Raw genomic sequence first — 15,497 nt, forward strand, 5'->3', positions numbered from 1 at the left:
GATTGTGAGGCTCTGATGACAATCACAAACAGGCCAACTAAAGCCAGATAGGGTTGTTAATTATTCAAGCCTACTTGAAAAATGCTACTTTTCACCACCACCAACTGCAGACAAGGTGCTAACTGAAAACATTAGCAATGTCCACCTGCTGCTTTCATTGGGTGAAACTTTGACTTTTATCTGTAACTGCCACGGGACTTCCCTGATAAGGAAAACCATAGGATCTGATCCCCTCCTTAATCTCCTCCAGCTAATATGACTTCTTTATTCAAATGTATATGTCACATGCTCACACAGCAACATATTTTTATGTTCTATTTACCAAAGTACTATGAAGGCCTACCTGTGGTAGATTCAAGAACAATCAAAGAGCCTATAGAAATAGTTGTAGGTTAAGGCAGAATGTGAAAACTTTGGCGGGCAAGGAAATCAAAAGTAACAATGGGTTTACAAAAATGAATTTCACACACACGCACGCACGCACGCGCGCACACACACGCCCTCCAAACGGGGGGAGAGTCTTTTCTCAGCGTCTCCACAGTAGAGCGCAATGGCACATTACAGACCGCCCATGAGGCGTGGCTAGCTTGGCGGGTAGCTTATAAAGCAGGGCTAGAACAAAATTGCATTTTATTACAATAATGCAGACGCACGGGAAAGTTGTTTGAGTTCTTTGTTCATTCTGGAGAGAATTACTATATGGACTTTAAATATACGTGTTTCTCAGTATACAACTACATGTTGTAGTTTTGAAATATATTAACATGTCGAAAAGTTATGGTAAGAAAACGGTTATTTCTATAACCAGTGCAGGAGTCACCTGCCTTCTCTTGCTCTTGGGGGTCGCGCAGCATCAACGAGTTCAGGTAGACGAGGTTCCAAACCAGAGAGAGATGGGGACGCGCTCACTCCAGAGCATGGACACCGTGGCTATGGACGGAGTGAAGGACGTTCAGCAACCGGTCAATTCGGATGCGCAGGCAAAAAAAGGATTCTCTGCGTATTTTTCCAAGTTGACCCGGGGACGGAGAGAGGCGGACAAGCCTGCAGGGTCCGCTCAGTCAGCGACAGATGCCTCCCCCGCAGAGGACATCAGTGCAGATGACATCTTTATCGCTGTCAAAACCACAAAGAAGTTCCATCAGTCTCGACTGGATCTTCTTCTGGATACCTGGATCTCTAGAAACATGCAGCAGGTAAGCCAACAATACTACATTATTATCAGAAGAATATGGTTCATTTGAAATCTTCCATGGACAAAGTCTAGAATAAAACAATCACATATATTTTCACTAGGTTTCCTTTAGTAGGCTTAGGCTAGGCGATTTACCATAGCACAAAATGCTTTTACAAAAATGAGCAAAAGGCCTAATCTTCTCCCACAAAAGATGCTTTACAACAAGCCACCAATAAGAGTTAAGTGTTACTGCTGACCCACTGCAACATCTGTCCCACTCATGTCAGGTGAGATGGGTGACAACTGTTTGATTCTGAACTGTCCATGTTACCCTCTTAATTATTCAGAGTTCCTTAGGCTCTGTCACTTTGTATTCTGCCTTGAGTGATGCCCCTGAGAACATAGGGAGCAGTTTCAGGACTCTGCACCCCCCTCCTTTTTCCCCTCTCTCTATTATCCCGCTTTCTTGGGTGTCCCTGTGAATGCCCTGGTGTCTCACAGCAGCAGCTCCAGTGCTGTCCCCTTTCCAGGGCTAACAAAGCGTCTTTCTGAAGGGGGGAAGAAAAGCTTTCCCAGCCCCCTTGTCTCACCCGCTCCATGGGAACGTGGGAGCTGAGTCTGGGTCAAGCAGCCAAGGGATGGTAAAAACGGGGGCTTCGTTAAGGGGATGCTTGGGACAAAGGGGTGCATCTATAGGGAAGTTTGTGCTGGGAGTAGCACGCTGAGTTTGAAAATGCAGCCCTGAGAACCAAGCTCTTTTAGACTGGTGCACAAAGGCACTCACAGCCATAGTCGAGAGGAAACAGAGGCTAGTCAACGTGATTTTATCCACTACCCGGAGTTGTCACGCATATTTTTCAAAAGTCAATTACATTCTCTTCGGGCACAATCACACATTCTTTATCCACCTTCTTTTGAGAACTCTTCTCTCCATCCCAAGCCAAACCCCACTCTGTGTTGGGTGTTTTGAAAATGGCAAGGTTAGTCATGGCAACACTGTCTCATTTGTATGCAGAGGAAGTGGGGCGAGTTGAGTCTGTTGCCATGAAAATGGAACTTTGAACACATAAGATACATCACATGATCAAATACAGTAGCCCATTCAAAAGACTCCCTCCATTACATAATGGTCTGTGGTGAGTTTACTACATCCGGTACAGGGGGAATCTATCTGACACCTGTCCTAGTTCTTAACCCCCCCACTTCAGGACAGGTTTATGCTCAGGAAGATGGGCTGTCAATAGAGTTTGGGGAGTAGCAGTTTACACGGCCATTGAATGTGTTGTGCTTACTGTAGTGGATGATGTAAGTTAACTCTCTCTCTCTGAGATGGATTAACAGCAGGGTTTAATCAGTCAGCTGGTGGGAGCCAGTGCAGGCATAAAGGACAGCCTGGGCACACAATACAAATGGGAGTTCCTGGAGGAAGGCCGGCAGGTGGCCAGAAGTTAGAGAACAAAGGATGGTTCTAATGCCAGTCATAGGAATCAGGTCATTCCCAGCACATATGGACATCTGCACCCAGGTTAAATGATAATGCTCAACTGACGAACACCTGTGGAGCTCAGCTGACTGAATCCAGTTGATCATGTCTGTAGCTGGTATCTGAAGCTGGTCGAGATATGATGCCATTCTGCCAGCAGGTGAGGCCTGACTAGAACTGTGCACTGGTTCACTGGGCAGATCAGAGCCCTGATTTAGTATTTCCAGCACAGTTTCCTTAAGCCAACGGACTTGCTATCAGGTAATGTTTATATGTAAATAGAGAGGGTAGATCCAATCTGTGATTACCATGATAGAATTGTGCCTGTGGCTTACTGTGTCTGGCAGAATAATATATCTGATTTAGTATTATGGTAAGATGTTTGTTTTTTATTACATCAAATTAAAGATGTTATTGGGGGAAAAAATGATTTGGTTCAGAGAATAGTTGTAGTGAAAGGCGCAATTGTTTTTTGTGAGTCATAAGTTAGTGAGTAAGCAAAAGTACTGTGACGTAACATGATAAATACGATGTTTTTTTTTTTTTACAACTTGCTATAATGCACGGGTTGTTCAAATAGTAGGCCCTTGTTTCCGGTGTTTCAGCAGATTTCCCCCCTGGAACAATGCAGCTTCCCTAGTGAGTGAGCCTCAAAACAATGAGAGAACAAACTGTGCAGCAACAGCATTCCCTGGCTTGTAGTACTCCGGGCTCTGCAGTACATAACTAGCTACAAAACACAGGTTGAAATCTAGCTCTAAACTACACATCAATGAGCATTATAAAGGTATTGACTTTGGTTGTCTGGACAGGACAGCTGGTAGCCTGGCACTGGCAGTGACATCATAGTGGTTGGGATATGCATTCCATTTTTAATTGAGATTATACTAATTCGCCAGCACTCCCAAAATGAGCGTCTGTACGTCTGGTAGTTTGGAAGAAGACTTGGCTCCTTTGTTGAGTTAATCAAATAGCCCTTCACAGTATGAAGGAATGAGTGTGTGAATATCCAGCTGGTCAGAGTGGGAAAGTGTCATTGTGTCTGTAGGTGGCCTGTTCTCTGTCCTGTACTGTAGTCCACACTTCAGTGACTTCAGTGCAGTGCTGAAGGGAGAAAGCGGCATGGTTGAGTGAGGGGGTGTAGGTGGTTGTTGATGGAGGGAGATGAGTGGAGTGGGGTGTAGTCCGTGCCCTTCCTTCCCGGGGATCTTGAGACAGCCAGCCAGGCACCATGCTCTGCTCAGACTGGGCCGTGCCAGGCCTTTCTTTAGTGGGGAGGAGTGCAGTCCCCCCCCCCCCCCCAACCCCAGCCCTCATCTCATCTGTGGTTCAGACAGTCATCATAAAAAAAACTGTTTATTCTCCTCACGGGACAGGATTTATCAAACTACGGGGGTAAATGAATTAGTATTCCGTTTGAGTGACTACTTTTCTTTCATGTTTCAGTTAAGACAAAAGCCATTTATCCCTTTGTAGACTTCTCTTTTAGTTAACTGCTGCAGCTGTATGCAAATACCAGCAAACATAGTTAGAATTTACCCAGCGGAGGACTTTAACCAGCATGAAAACCCCCGGCATTGTTCTATTGAAGAGGGCCAGTGTATGGGGTGGTGAGAGAGGGGGGAACGGGGGGATGGGTAGGGGCTTGAAGTGGGGGTGAGTGACCACACAGATTTCGATTTTACTAATCAGCAGTGAGACCCCCCCCCCCCCCCCCCCCATCAGCCCCTCTCGACCCCTTTCTGTCAGTACCCGGGCCGCTCTGGCAGCTGCCTCAGTGATTAGGCTGTCCATTCAGCGGGACTTAAAGCAAACAGCGCCAGCCTCTGATCCCTTTACCAGTGAAACCACCACCCTTCCTTAAACAAACACAGGCCCAGGGCCTTGCAGCATCCATCGCACAACATCTGCTCCCAGTTTGTTGTGCAAACCAATCAGATAAAGCTTTGGCACCGATGGCAGATAGTGCTGAACTGTAGAAATGGGAGGGGAGTTATTAGAAAGGTGAATATCTTTGCCTTATCGCCCTCTGGCATGAACTCAGCCAGCGCCACTGTTAGGATACAGATCTCAGATGGCTGTTGCTGCTCAACAGTCAGAGGCAGCAATCAATTAGTGGGAATGTGGGGTTGGTTCAGTTGTCATTAGCTGTTGGGAGGTCGCGAGCAGCGAGAAAGGGAAGGAGGGAGTGGGGCTGAGTGGGCGCTGCTACCTGGCGTGTTGGGGCACGCGGCGGAGATAAGGCAGGTGCTGTCTCTCAAGAGGGGAAAAGTAAACGGGCAACGGCAGACACACGCACACAAACAGGCAACGGCAGACACAAACAGGCCATGGGGGCCCTTTCATCAGCCCTGTCTGACTGACTGAGGGAGGGCTGCCTAGCACCTGCTAAGCCCTACCCACCATAAAACAACTCCTAATCCCTACCTGCTCTTTTAAGTGTGCCACTGAGGTTGCCTTTTGTTGTTAACTAAACACCAGCCTGCAGTATTCTAACCTTGACAGCTTTATTCTTTGGCTGCTAAGACCATACTCTGTGTCACACAGGTGGTGCCGAAATGATCATTGGTGATGTCCCCATTGATATCTGTATGATGGCCATCGATTTATATTTGTAGTCTAGTCAACATGTTGGCGCTAGGGAGTGGGTACAGATCTAGAATGGAATTGGGTCTTAAGGGAGTTGGGGGTCAGTGGGGGTTGGGGGGGGGGGGGGGGGCCTCCCTCTTTGTTCCATGTCTGGGATACTTTTGGGGGGCATGCACAGTTGCTATGGAGAGAGGGGAACATTGCATAAGAGGCCTTTATTAGTGGGGCTTGTTTAACGCCATGTGTTCTCCACATGCATAGAAGACTGCTGATAGATGGTCATCACACTGAATTCGATGTATGGTGAACAAGGACATCAGACATACTGTAGTTTGGAATCCAGCTGATTCTTGTGCCACCACTTGTTCTGTGAGGGGCTTTGATTTCATGGATTTCCACTCCCACAACGTGATCTGATGTGTTTTCCCTCCTTTTCAGACATACATCTTCACAGACGGAGAAGATGAGGAGCTGAAGAAGAAAATTGGTAAGTTTTAGATTTTCTTTTGAAACATTTTAGTTCTCATTTTATATTTGTTTTAACCTGAACAGTAGCTGGGATTAGTTCACCATTAAATGTCCAGATTTGATAGTGATAAACCAAGCCCCTATTTGAATCCCCATGGAATTTGTTGCTTTGAGCTCCTGGGGCATGTAGTCTTAGTGGCAGATGGCGTTAAACTGTGTGAAAAAGGCTCTAAAAGCGCTATAGTTACAATTACTTGCATTAGCTAGCTTGTAAGGTAGTAGTTTGTAACTCACTATCTCCTCCCTCATTGTTCCTATAGGGAGTCACGCCATCAACACCAACTGTTCAGCAGCACACAGCCGCCAAGCTCTATCCTGCAAGATGGCTGTGGAGTATGACAAGTTCATTGAGTCTGGGAAAAAGTAAGTGTCTATTTAAAGTGATGAATTTACCCAGGCTGTATGTCATTCTAGATTTGATAGTGATTATTCTTCTAATTGAAATATTAGAACGCTTTAACAATGTTTTCCCCTCTTAGGTGGTTTTGTCACGTGGATGATGATAACTACGTTAACACGAGGACTCTGGTGAAGCTGCTGTCCCACTACCCCCACACCCAGGACATGTACATTGGCAAGCCCAGCCTGGACCGGCCCATCGAGGCCACAGAGAGGCTAGGAGACAACAAGATGGTAGGTGGACTTAGCCCTCCTGGCTTATAACAACTTTTCAATTGGTTATTAAACGTTTGAGATGCTTCAGAAGGGTTGCATAACAACAACTTAACATGCTCGTGGTCTATTTTTTTCTCTCCATTTTTCTTTTTTTCCAGCGACCAGTAAACTTCTGGTTTGCTACTGGGGGAGCCGGCTTCTGTGTGAGTCGAGGCCTGGCCTTGAAGATGAGCCCATGGGCCAGTGGCGGCCATTTTATGAACACGGCAGAGAAGATTCGTCTGCCTGACGACTGCACCATCGGCTACATCATCGAGTCGGTGCTGGGGGTGCCTCTGACCCGCAGCAACTTCTTCCACTCCCATCTGGAGAACCTGCAACAGGTGTCCAGATCTGAACTTCACAAACAGGTGAGATGTGCACGTTTGTCCGGCCGTCGTTTCTGTGAGAATAGAGTCTCAGCATTTATCAGAACTTATTGGGCATGGGTGCATGGGTGCTAATTTCTTTCTTGTATTTGCTTGTTCCAGATCACATTGAGTTATGGAATGTTTGAGAACAAGAGGAACATCATCAATATGAAAGGGGCTTTCCCAGTGGAGGAAGACCCATCAAGGTGAGACATTACCCTCTGCATGACACCTAATACACAAATGGCGATCCTACTCTACTTGAACTATCTTGACTGTAAAGAGGGTATATATTTTTTTCTCTGTTAATCTAACCTCCATGTCTCGCTCTCTCGCTCCTTGTGTTCCAGGTTTAAGTCTGTGCACTGTTTGTTGTACCCAGACACCCCTTGGTGCCCGCTTCAGGTTGCCTACTAGGTGACTGGCTCCTTTGGTATCCTCGTCCCCGCCGTGCCTCGGTATCTGAAAGGCTGGTGGGGACCCGTGTTTGGTATCGGACTGTGATGTCACTGTATTTTTGTTTCAGTGGCACACGGACTCTGATAGTTTTACTGGGCTGCTGTGCGGCCCGCCTTGGGACATTTCCTTCCTGTGTGGTGTCTTGGCTTCCTCCCCTGGCATAGGGGCAGAGGAGCCAGGCAGGCACTTAGTAGGAAGGAGCTTTCAGCATTATGGCTTTGCAGGCAATCAGTGCTTTGTTTTAAATGTTGCTTGTAAATGTATTTGCAATTCTTATAGAATACACTACTTATATATCCAAGCCTTTTGCCAGCTTTACATGATTCATTTGTTGAATTTCCGCTGAATTATTTCCCTCATTGTTCAATTTCTTTTTGTTTCTTCTGGGTTTTGGAAGCCATTCAAGACAATCCTTTTAGGTTCTATAGAAATAATCAGATGGTCAGAATTTCTGAGATTGTGGAGGAAATGGTTTTCATTTGGGGATTTTTGGTTGTAGTAAAAAAATGTTGTTCGTCTCAGAAGACTCCGGACAAAAACAATAATATGAAGATATTTTGGTGCTTTTTATTAATGATTTGTCAGTGTTATTACTAATATGATTTGAGCTGGCAGAAGGCAGTTTTCCGAATGTGCCGTCAGGTTATAAAATCTGAGGTATATCAGGAATAAGCACTTTCTCCCTTATTGATAGTTTTAAATCAATGAATTGACGTCCTTAGATATGTTTCACAGCTGTGTCAAAACCAACAGATGTAATAACATAACCCCCAAAATATCAATATCTCTAGATTTGATTGTATTTAAGAACATTCCTTGCATTTGATAGAATCAGGGAAAATAATATATAGCAAAGATATCGATATTTTTTTTTCTGTTACAATCAACTGTTGATTCGTTTGAACATGGTCTTGTTTAAAAATTGCACAGCTGGGTTTCAAATTAACTTTTGCTTGCTCTTGTGAAGTAGCTAAATTACCTCCAACTCTTCCACTGAGAGTTTATATTTACATTACCATCTACACATGTAATACTCTCTGTTACTTTTTGCACAAAATGGATTGATGGAGAGCCATGTACACTAGTCTAACTCATTCCTCAGTGAGTATGCGGGTTGGTTTTGTATTGAGCTTTGCAAGAGCAACACCAGTGTTTACACACACACAGAGGTGTTCTTCCTCTGTAAACGACCCATATTGGGTAGGATTGTATATGTTAATTATAAAGCAGTACTTGTGTACTGTGCCTTTTTTGTTGAAATGCTAAATGTGTATATTGCGGATTAGAATGTAAAGGATTTTGCTGACCTGGGCATGTTTTTACTGCTTGTTGTAACTGCGCTAAATGGCTGTTATTTATCCTCCAGTATCTGGATGGTTCTAATGTTTGCTTCTCAGGGATTACGATCAAATCCTGATGTTATTACCATAGGAACTACTGTGGTGCCTGAACATGACGCTTTGAAATAAAGTTGGATAACCGCTGAGAAACAATTTTAGTTTCGTATTTTGTTTTCTATGACATTCCATTCATTGCATGAGGTTACAGATCTACTTCTACATAAAGGTTAGAATGGAATAAGCCATCCTTTTTTTACAGATAGTGTTTGTGTGAACAAAATATCAGCTTATTCAATCACATCCTTATTATTCAGAAGGGATGAAATTGGGTGTCATAACTTGCCATGATTTTATATGTAACCGTCTTAGGCACACCCAGGCATGACGATTAAAAACTATCATTGTAAACTCAGTCATCTCTCACAACCATGCCAAAGAAAAGGGCAGACTAGAAATGGCAATGCCCAAATTTGTATGTACTCTGTCTAAAGCTCTGTGCTCATCTCACTTAAGCATTTAGGCAAACCTCTCCCAGTGAGTCAATGTTGGCCGAGGCCCAGCGTGTAAATTATAATGCTAATGGGACACACTTAAAAGCCCCAACTCGGACTTAATTTATTAGTCTACAACACTGGGTATGGGAAAGGACATTGTTGCGATTGAAAAGGATTGTGAGAAATTAACAGACCCGCAGTGTGGAACCACAGTTCTCCATGTGTCACAATCCTAATTCCACTGACGTTGTGATCAGACGTGACATTTCTGTGTCTGACAGACAGAGCCACCGCTTTTATTCAGACAGAATTCTATGCAGAAGACGGAGGACATCACTCATCATACAGTGTGACACCGAGCCTTGGGAAAACAGTTTGGCAATGATGAATTGTGGGTAACGCATTGTACCCCTGCCTGATCTGAAAGATATTAGACCCAACAACGTCCATCACTCAACCAATGCAGTCTCACCTATAGCATAGCGCAGAAAAGCTTCTCAGAAGTTTTTATCCCTCTAGGTTTTGAAATGACTGACCAAGGTACTGTTTCTGTAACCCTGTGAGTCAGACCAGACTTTAGAGCCAAAGCTGTACGAGATCACATAACTCTTTAATTAAGGATTTGTTATTCATATAAAACCTTTGTTTTTCTAAGTGAAAGATCTCGGTGCCGAAGAAGACATGTTATGAGGACACATCCGCGACTTACCACTTAATTGTACAAGAGTTGATATACTTGAGCCATGTTGATGCTGTTCACATGGGTCCAGTGCCAGTAAAGAACCCCCTACTTCCTCTACAGTCATGATACAGTTTCACCCAACGAATAGCCACTGGTTAAATGGATACGGTTACTAGAGTGATGGCTTTAACATGCTTGTGTCATATAATACATTTCACCCTTATTTCAAACCTCCATAAAGATTGGGGGGGGGGTTATCATTTCATGTGTCACTGGAGAGGAGAGAACAGAGAGAGAGAGAGCTTGATGGCAGATGTCTGTTTGAAACAGAGCTTCAGACACAAAGGGCCTGTAACTTTTCCCACTACATATCACCAAGCCAAGCTATGATTATGGCTTTGTGGTCTGGATGTTTTCTCTGGTAATTTGTCTCACATGCTCAGCTTCACTGACGGTTCCTTCATCCCTTCGCATGAAATGTTTTCTAAATGGACAGATGACTGTAAATGTAAAGTGGGTGAGTCAAAAGATTAAAATATGCTTTGAGAGATAGGACTTCCATTCAGTGGGACTGTAGCCTGAGTGTATGAGACAGACACAACAGCAGGTGACAGATGACAAACAGAAAGACATGTAACTGGTGAGAGGGTTATCAGAGAGCAACAACAAGATGCTACAGCCCTGTAACCTCATCTCTTCTGGTGACTAGACATAATGTTGAAATAGAACCGGGGGTGTTGTTGTGCCACATCTTGTTATCACTGATAAAGAGTTTAGGAACCAAACCAGTCCACTATCCAAATTCTGTTTTTTAAATGATGAATTGTCCACATAGTTGTTGTTTCTGCACACAATGATGCCAGTCAACACTCAATCTCCAGTCTTCCTTGTGTTAGCTTCTCCAGAATCGTGTCAGTCAAACTGTCTGCTCTCACCCTAGCCGTACTTGTGGCTTTAACCCTGGGCGTCAGTCATCATGAATAGCTGATGTATCTAGTCTCTGTCTGTCTGCTCTGCCACCCTTTAAATGATAGTTAGTTCTGAGAATTCCCATGTGGCAGTTGACATGAATTCATAAGTACTTTAAACACACATGGACTTAAGGTTTTCTATTTGTTTTGACTGGTTCCCCTCCACTTCAGACGCTACAGACTGTCTGAGTTCCGCCTTTTCCCAGACGGTCCATTTAATGGGTGCTTCCTGTCTAAAAAAGCTCCCAACCTACTTGAGAATGTGTAGGCCAATAATAGAGCGAGTAGGATTCCAAACATTACAACTATAACTATATTTAAATCATGAAATCCCCCCCCAAAAATGTGCAATGTAAAGGCCAGAACAACTGGTGCCTTGATAATGAAACGTGAAAGCAAACCTGTTAAACACTTGAGGTAAGGTAGTTGACTCATTCTGACTCATTTGGTGGACACACTCAACAGTTAATCCAACAATCATTTTATCTACAGAGAAGTGTCAGAGATGGCTATAGATGGGGATGACCTGGAACTGTCTGTATCCTGCTGATAAGACACTTTAACACCTCGGAGAATCTACAGCCTCATAGGTGTTACATCTCACACCTCCCCGCTTGCTGTTGGTTCAGACGTGTCAAAGTACACACGAAAAGTATGTTTTATCAGGGAGGTCTGCCTTGTTTTCATTCATACCCACTGGGCACACTGGTTGAATCAACACCTTCCACATTTCAATTCAATTTTTGAAATATATTTTTTTATTCAACCTTTATTTCACTAGGCAAGTCAGTTAAGAACAAATTCTTATTTACAATCACGGCCTACACTGGCCAAACCCGGACGATGCTGGGCCAATGGTGGGGCAGTGGTGGTGTGGATTAGGAAACTCCTGCAGTGATGTTCATGGTGAATCCTGGCACAAGGCTAAAATCTGGCGAGGTATGGAAGGCATCCAACATTGGAACAACTGCCAGGAGACAAACATTCCACAGCGTGCCGGGGATTGCGGAGACGCTGGTGACTCGCACACTGTCACCGTGGCTTTCCCCTGCAGATCACCCACCCAGCCAGTCTCCAATTAACAGCCCACGGTGTCTGTAGGATTAGGAGTGGCTGGAGTGGTAGGACGGTTCTGTATAGCCCCACTGGGAGGGAGCACTCACAGCAACTGGCTGAGGGCTTAATCCGCTTTCTTAACATGTACTCAAAAGCTGGGAAGGCTGTCTTCACCATAATCCAGGTATCACATATCTCTAGAAGTGAGGGCTCGCTTGAACTTCAGAGTGGCTATTATTTGTGAAGACAGTGTCCTTGAACAGACTATAGTGAAGATCCAGCCTTAGAGGAGTGCTGCAGGCTCCTCCCAGACCGATCCATCCATATACCGTAGCCTCTTGAAAGGTCCATTGGGTAAGGTAATACATAAGGGACCTTCTACAGCAGGGGTGTCAAACTCATTCCACGGAGGGCCTAGTGTCTGCAGGTTTTTGGTTTTTCCTTTCAATAAAGCCCTAGACAACCAGGTGTGGGGAGTTCCTAACTAATTAGTGATGTTAATTCATCAATCAAGTACAAGGGAGGAGCGAAAACCCGCAGACACTCGGCCCCCGTGGAATGAGTTTGAAACCTGTGTTCTACAGTGTCCCACAGCAGGCAAAACAGTTCCTGTGTGTTCAGCCAATAGCTTGATCTCACCCATCCATCCCACATTGACTCGGAAAGCCGTGCCTGTAACTCATGATTATTGAATAATTTTGATCTGAGTGCTGGGCAATTAATTCCTGTTGGCACAAGCTGTAATTGAATTATCTATCAACAGTCTTATAGTGACAATGATAATGTACTCGACCACTTTCCATGACATTGTCCTAATTGAATCATTTGAATTATCTGAAAACATCCACTTATTTCATCAAAGACATGAAAGGTTGTCCTGCCCATTCCTCACTCATAAACCATCGCTGCCCTAGGCCCAAAGTACATTCCTACACTTAAAGAAACATACACCGAGTATACAAAACATTAGGAATATCTTCTCTGTCCATGACATAGACTGACCAGGTGAATCCAGGTGAAAGATATGTCTTATTAATGTCACTTGTTAAATCCACTTCAATCAGTGTAGATGAATGGGAGGATGTAATAAATGTATCACTAGTCACTTTAAACAATGCCACTTTATATAATGTTTACATACCCGACATTACTCATCTCATATGTATATACTGTACTCTATACCATCTACTTCATCTTACCTATGCCGTTCGGCCATCGCTCATCCATATATTTATATGTACACATTCTTAGTCATTCCTTTACACTTGTGTGTATATGGTAGTTGTTGTGAAATTGTTAGATTACTTGTTAGATATTACGGCACGGTCGGAACTAGAAGCACAAGCATTTCGCTACACTCGCATTACCATCTGCTAACCATGTGTATGTGACCAATACAATTTGATAGGTTAAAGAAGGATTGCGTCATTCAGAGGGTGAATGGGCAAGACAACAGATTTAAGTGCCTTAGAACGGGGCATGGTAGTAGGTGCCAGGCGCACCAGCTTGTGTCAAGAACTGCAGCGCTGCTGTTTTTTGTTTACCATGCTCAACAGTTTCCCGAGTGTATCATGAATGGTCCACCGCCCCAAAGGACATCCAGCAAACCTGACACAACTATGGGAAGCATTGGAGTCAACATGGGCCAGCATCCCTGTGGAACGCTTGACACCTTGTAGAGTCCATGCCCCGACAAATTGAGGCTGTTCTGAAGGCAAAGGGGGAGGGGTACAACTCAAGGTGTTCCTAATGTCTGGTCAACTCAGTGTACAAGGGAGCTCCACTGTGAGGGAGGAACGCTAAGTCCATTATACCTGGGGAACAAGGATTATCTCGTGAAGTCAGTACCGTATGCCCTGGGGTTTAATACTCTTCCCACTCCAGTGTTCTACAGTGACAACATTGGCACCTGCAGGGCTGTTGAGTGATGCTTGGGCCCACACCCTCTGCGTTAACGTCCTAACAGTAACACCATCAATCTTGATGCTACTCTCAGATATGCAAATATCCCCGTCAGCTCTTACACCCCAGGTTGTGTCGCGTAAGACATGCTGGATGTCGGGGAGATGAAGACCGATCATCTTTACCAGTTGAACACTAGGTTGACACGCCTAAAGTAATTTGACCCCCACTACAACACATTCTGAAATGTACACAAGGAAGGAGGCCTAATCTTACGGTAGAACACCAAAGGGATCTTCACCAGAGATATGCAGGAAAGATTGATTTGATAGAGGATGCAACAAAATAGAAAATTTCCTTCAAAAATGTTGGGAAACAGTCCTAACTTAGGGACTCAAGCACATATTGAACTGAAGAAATCTTTGTTTTTGTGTAAGTGTCTTAGGGGTGTGCGAGACACAAGCGTTTGCATGGAATGCAAATCAGGAGGCAAATGAATTCTCTGGACAGACAGCACCTTCTCCAGGCCTCTGCCCCGGCAGACACACAAGAGAGATATAGGACTCCAAGCTACGAGTGTTGACTGTAGCTTGATTACTGCCATGTATGCCTCATAGCCGCCTGTCTGGAGATGTTCAGTTAAATACAGTATATTACAGCTACTGCATAATGCTGTTTATTCATAACCTATACCAAATCCAACTAATGCATCTGTGATCTAGGATTACTGTTATAGGTGTGCCACCCTTCAAATGGGTCTCAGTTCAATCATTCCATTGCAGTATTTATGTATTAGGCCTAAGAGCCAACCAGCAACCAACCAGCAACAAGACAATCGTCCCAACAGAGGAAGACCAGTTCTTTGTAGCGATATACAAGTCACCCTGCCTTCTAACACAATAGCTCGTTCTGTAAACGCCATTTCCAGCCATTGTTGCTTCTACAGGAGGAACGTGGCCACATTCACGGCAAGTGTGGCAAACTAATGTGAAAATGTACCTTGTTAAACCTGTTAAACCGGAGGTGGTGGAAAAACACTGGTTCAAGACAGTAGTTTTGCCCAGGAGGCAAGACTCCCCTCAAAGCCTAGGAACGAAAAGGGATACGGTTTAGATCAATGTAAAAAGTAGGACAGTGAGAGGGAGGAGGGGATTTGCTCGAGAAGATAACTACTCTGCACCAATACCAATGCTTGCTTTTGAAAATGACTGGCTTTCCACACAGCCATGGAATAAAAGGTTAGAGAGGGGGCAACAGGGTAGCTCTAGCGATCCCTCATTCCCCCTCCTGGTGTGTGGGGGATGTGTGTAAAAGAGCTGCTGGGATGTGAGTAACACAGACACACCCCCCAGGATACAGCTGCCTCTCTCTTTTGAGTCCAGCCACAAAGGAGGGACAAGCAACACGCCCTGTCTCCTTGACTCCCAGGCCCTCCCATGACTCCAACTACAATGTGCCTGGTAGGACGTCCCTCCAGTCAAAGATGCCTGGGACCTGCATTCACTGCTCTTTGCCTGGCTCAGTCCCACAGGACACTACTGTACATTGTGTTAAAAAAGGGTGAATCAGAATACACTGAGACATCCTCTAGAATTAGACTTTTCTAATTCTAGCTAAAATGGATGACAATTTAGAGAGGCATCTACACTAATAGGCTTCTTCCGTCTGCTCTGTCATGCAGCTGCTCTGAGTCCTGGAGAGATAGCTGGGGTTAGAATCCTCCAGAGGAGAGTTAGCTGTGCTAGTGTAGGAGCATCTGGCTGTGCGCCCAGGCCCGACTCAGGAAGTATC

The 15,497-nt window shown here is 44.6% G+C and overlaps 2 protein-coding genes across 2 annotated transcripts in view; one reads left to right on the top strand and one right to left on the bottom strand.

Moving 5' to 3' along the window:
- Positions 1 to 15,497, bottom strand: part of LOC129833042 (protein tweety homolog 3-like) — a 128,685-nt gene that overhangs the window by 47,600 nt on the left and 65,588 nt on the right. The window lies entirely within an intron of this gene.
- Positions 630 to 8,754, top strand: LOC129833043 (beta-1,3-N-acetylglucosaminyltransferase lunatic fringe-like). Its single transcript, XM_055897293.1, has 7 exons — positions 630 to 1,196; positions 5,688 to 5,736; positions 6,038 to 6,140; positions 6,257 to 6,410; positions 6,551 to 6,802; positions 6,923 to 7,008; positions 7,153 to 8,754. Exons 1-7 carry the CDS (start codon positions 765 to 767, stop codon positions 7,217 to 7,219), a joined length of 1,143 nt encoding a protein of 380 aa, XP_055753268.1. The 5' UTR covers positions 630 to 764; the 3' UTR covers positions 7,220 to 8,754.

Source organism: Salvelinus fontinalis, chromosome 34 (assembly GCF_029448725.1).
Source record: "Salvelinus fontinalis isolate EN_2023a chromosome 34, ASM2944872v1, whole genome shotgun sequence".
NCBI lineage: Eukaryota > Metazoa > Chordata > Actinopteri > Salmoniformes > Salmonidae > Salvelinus > Salvelinus fontinalis.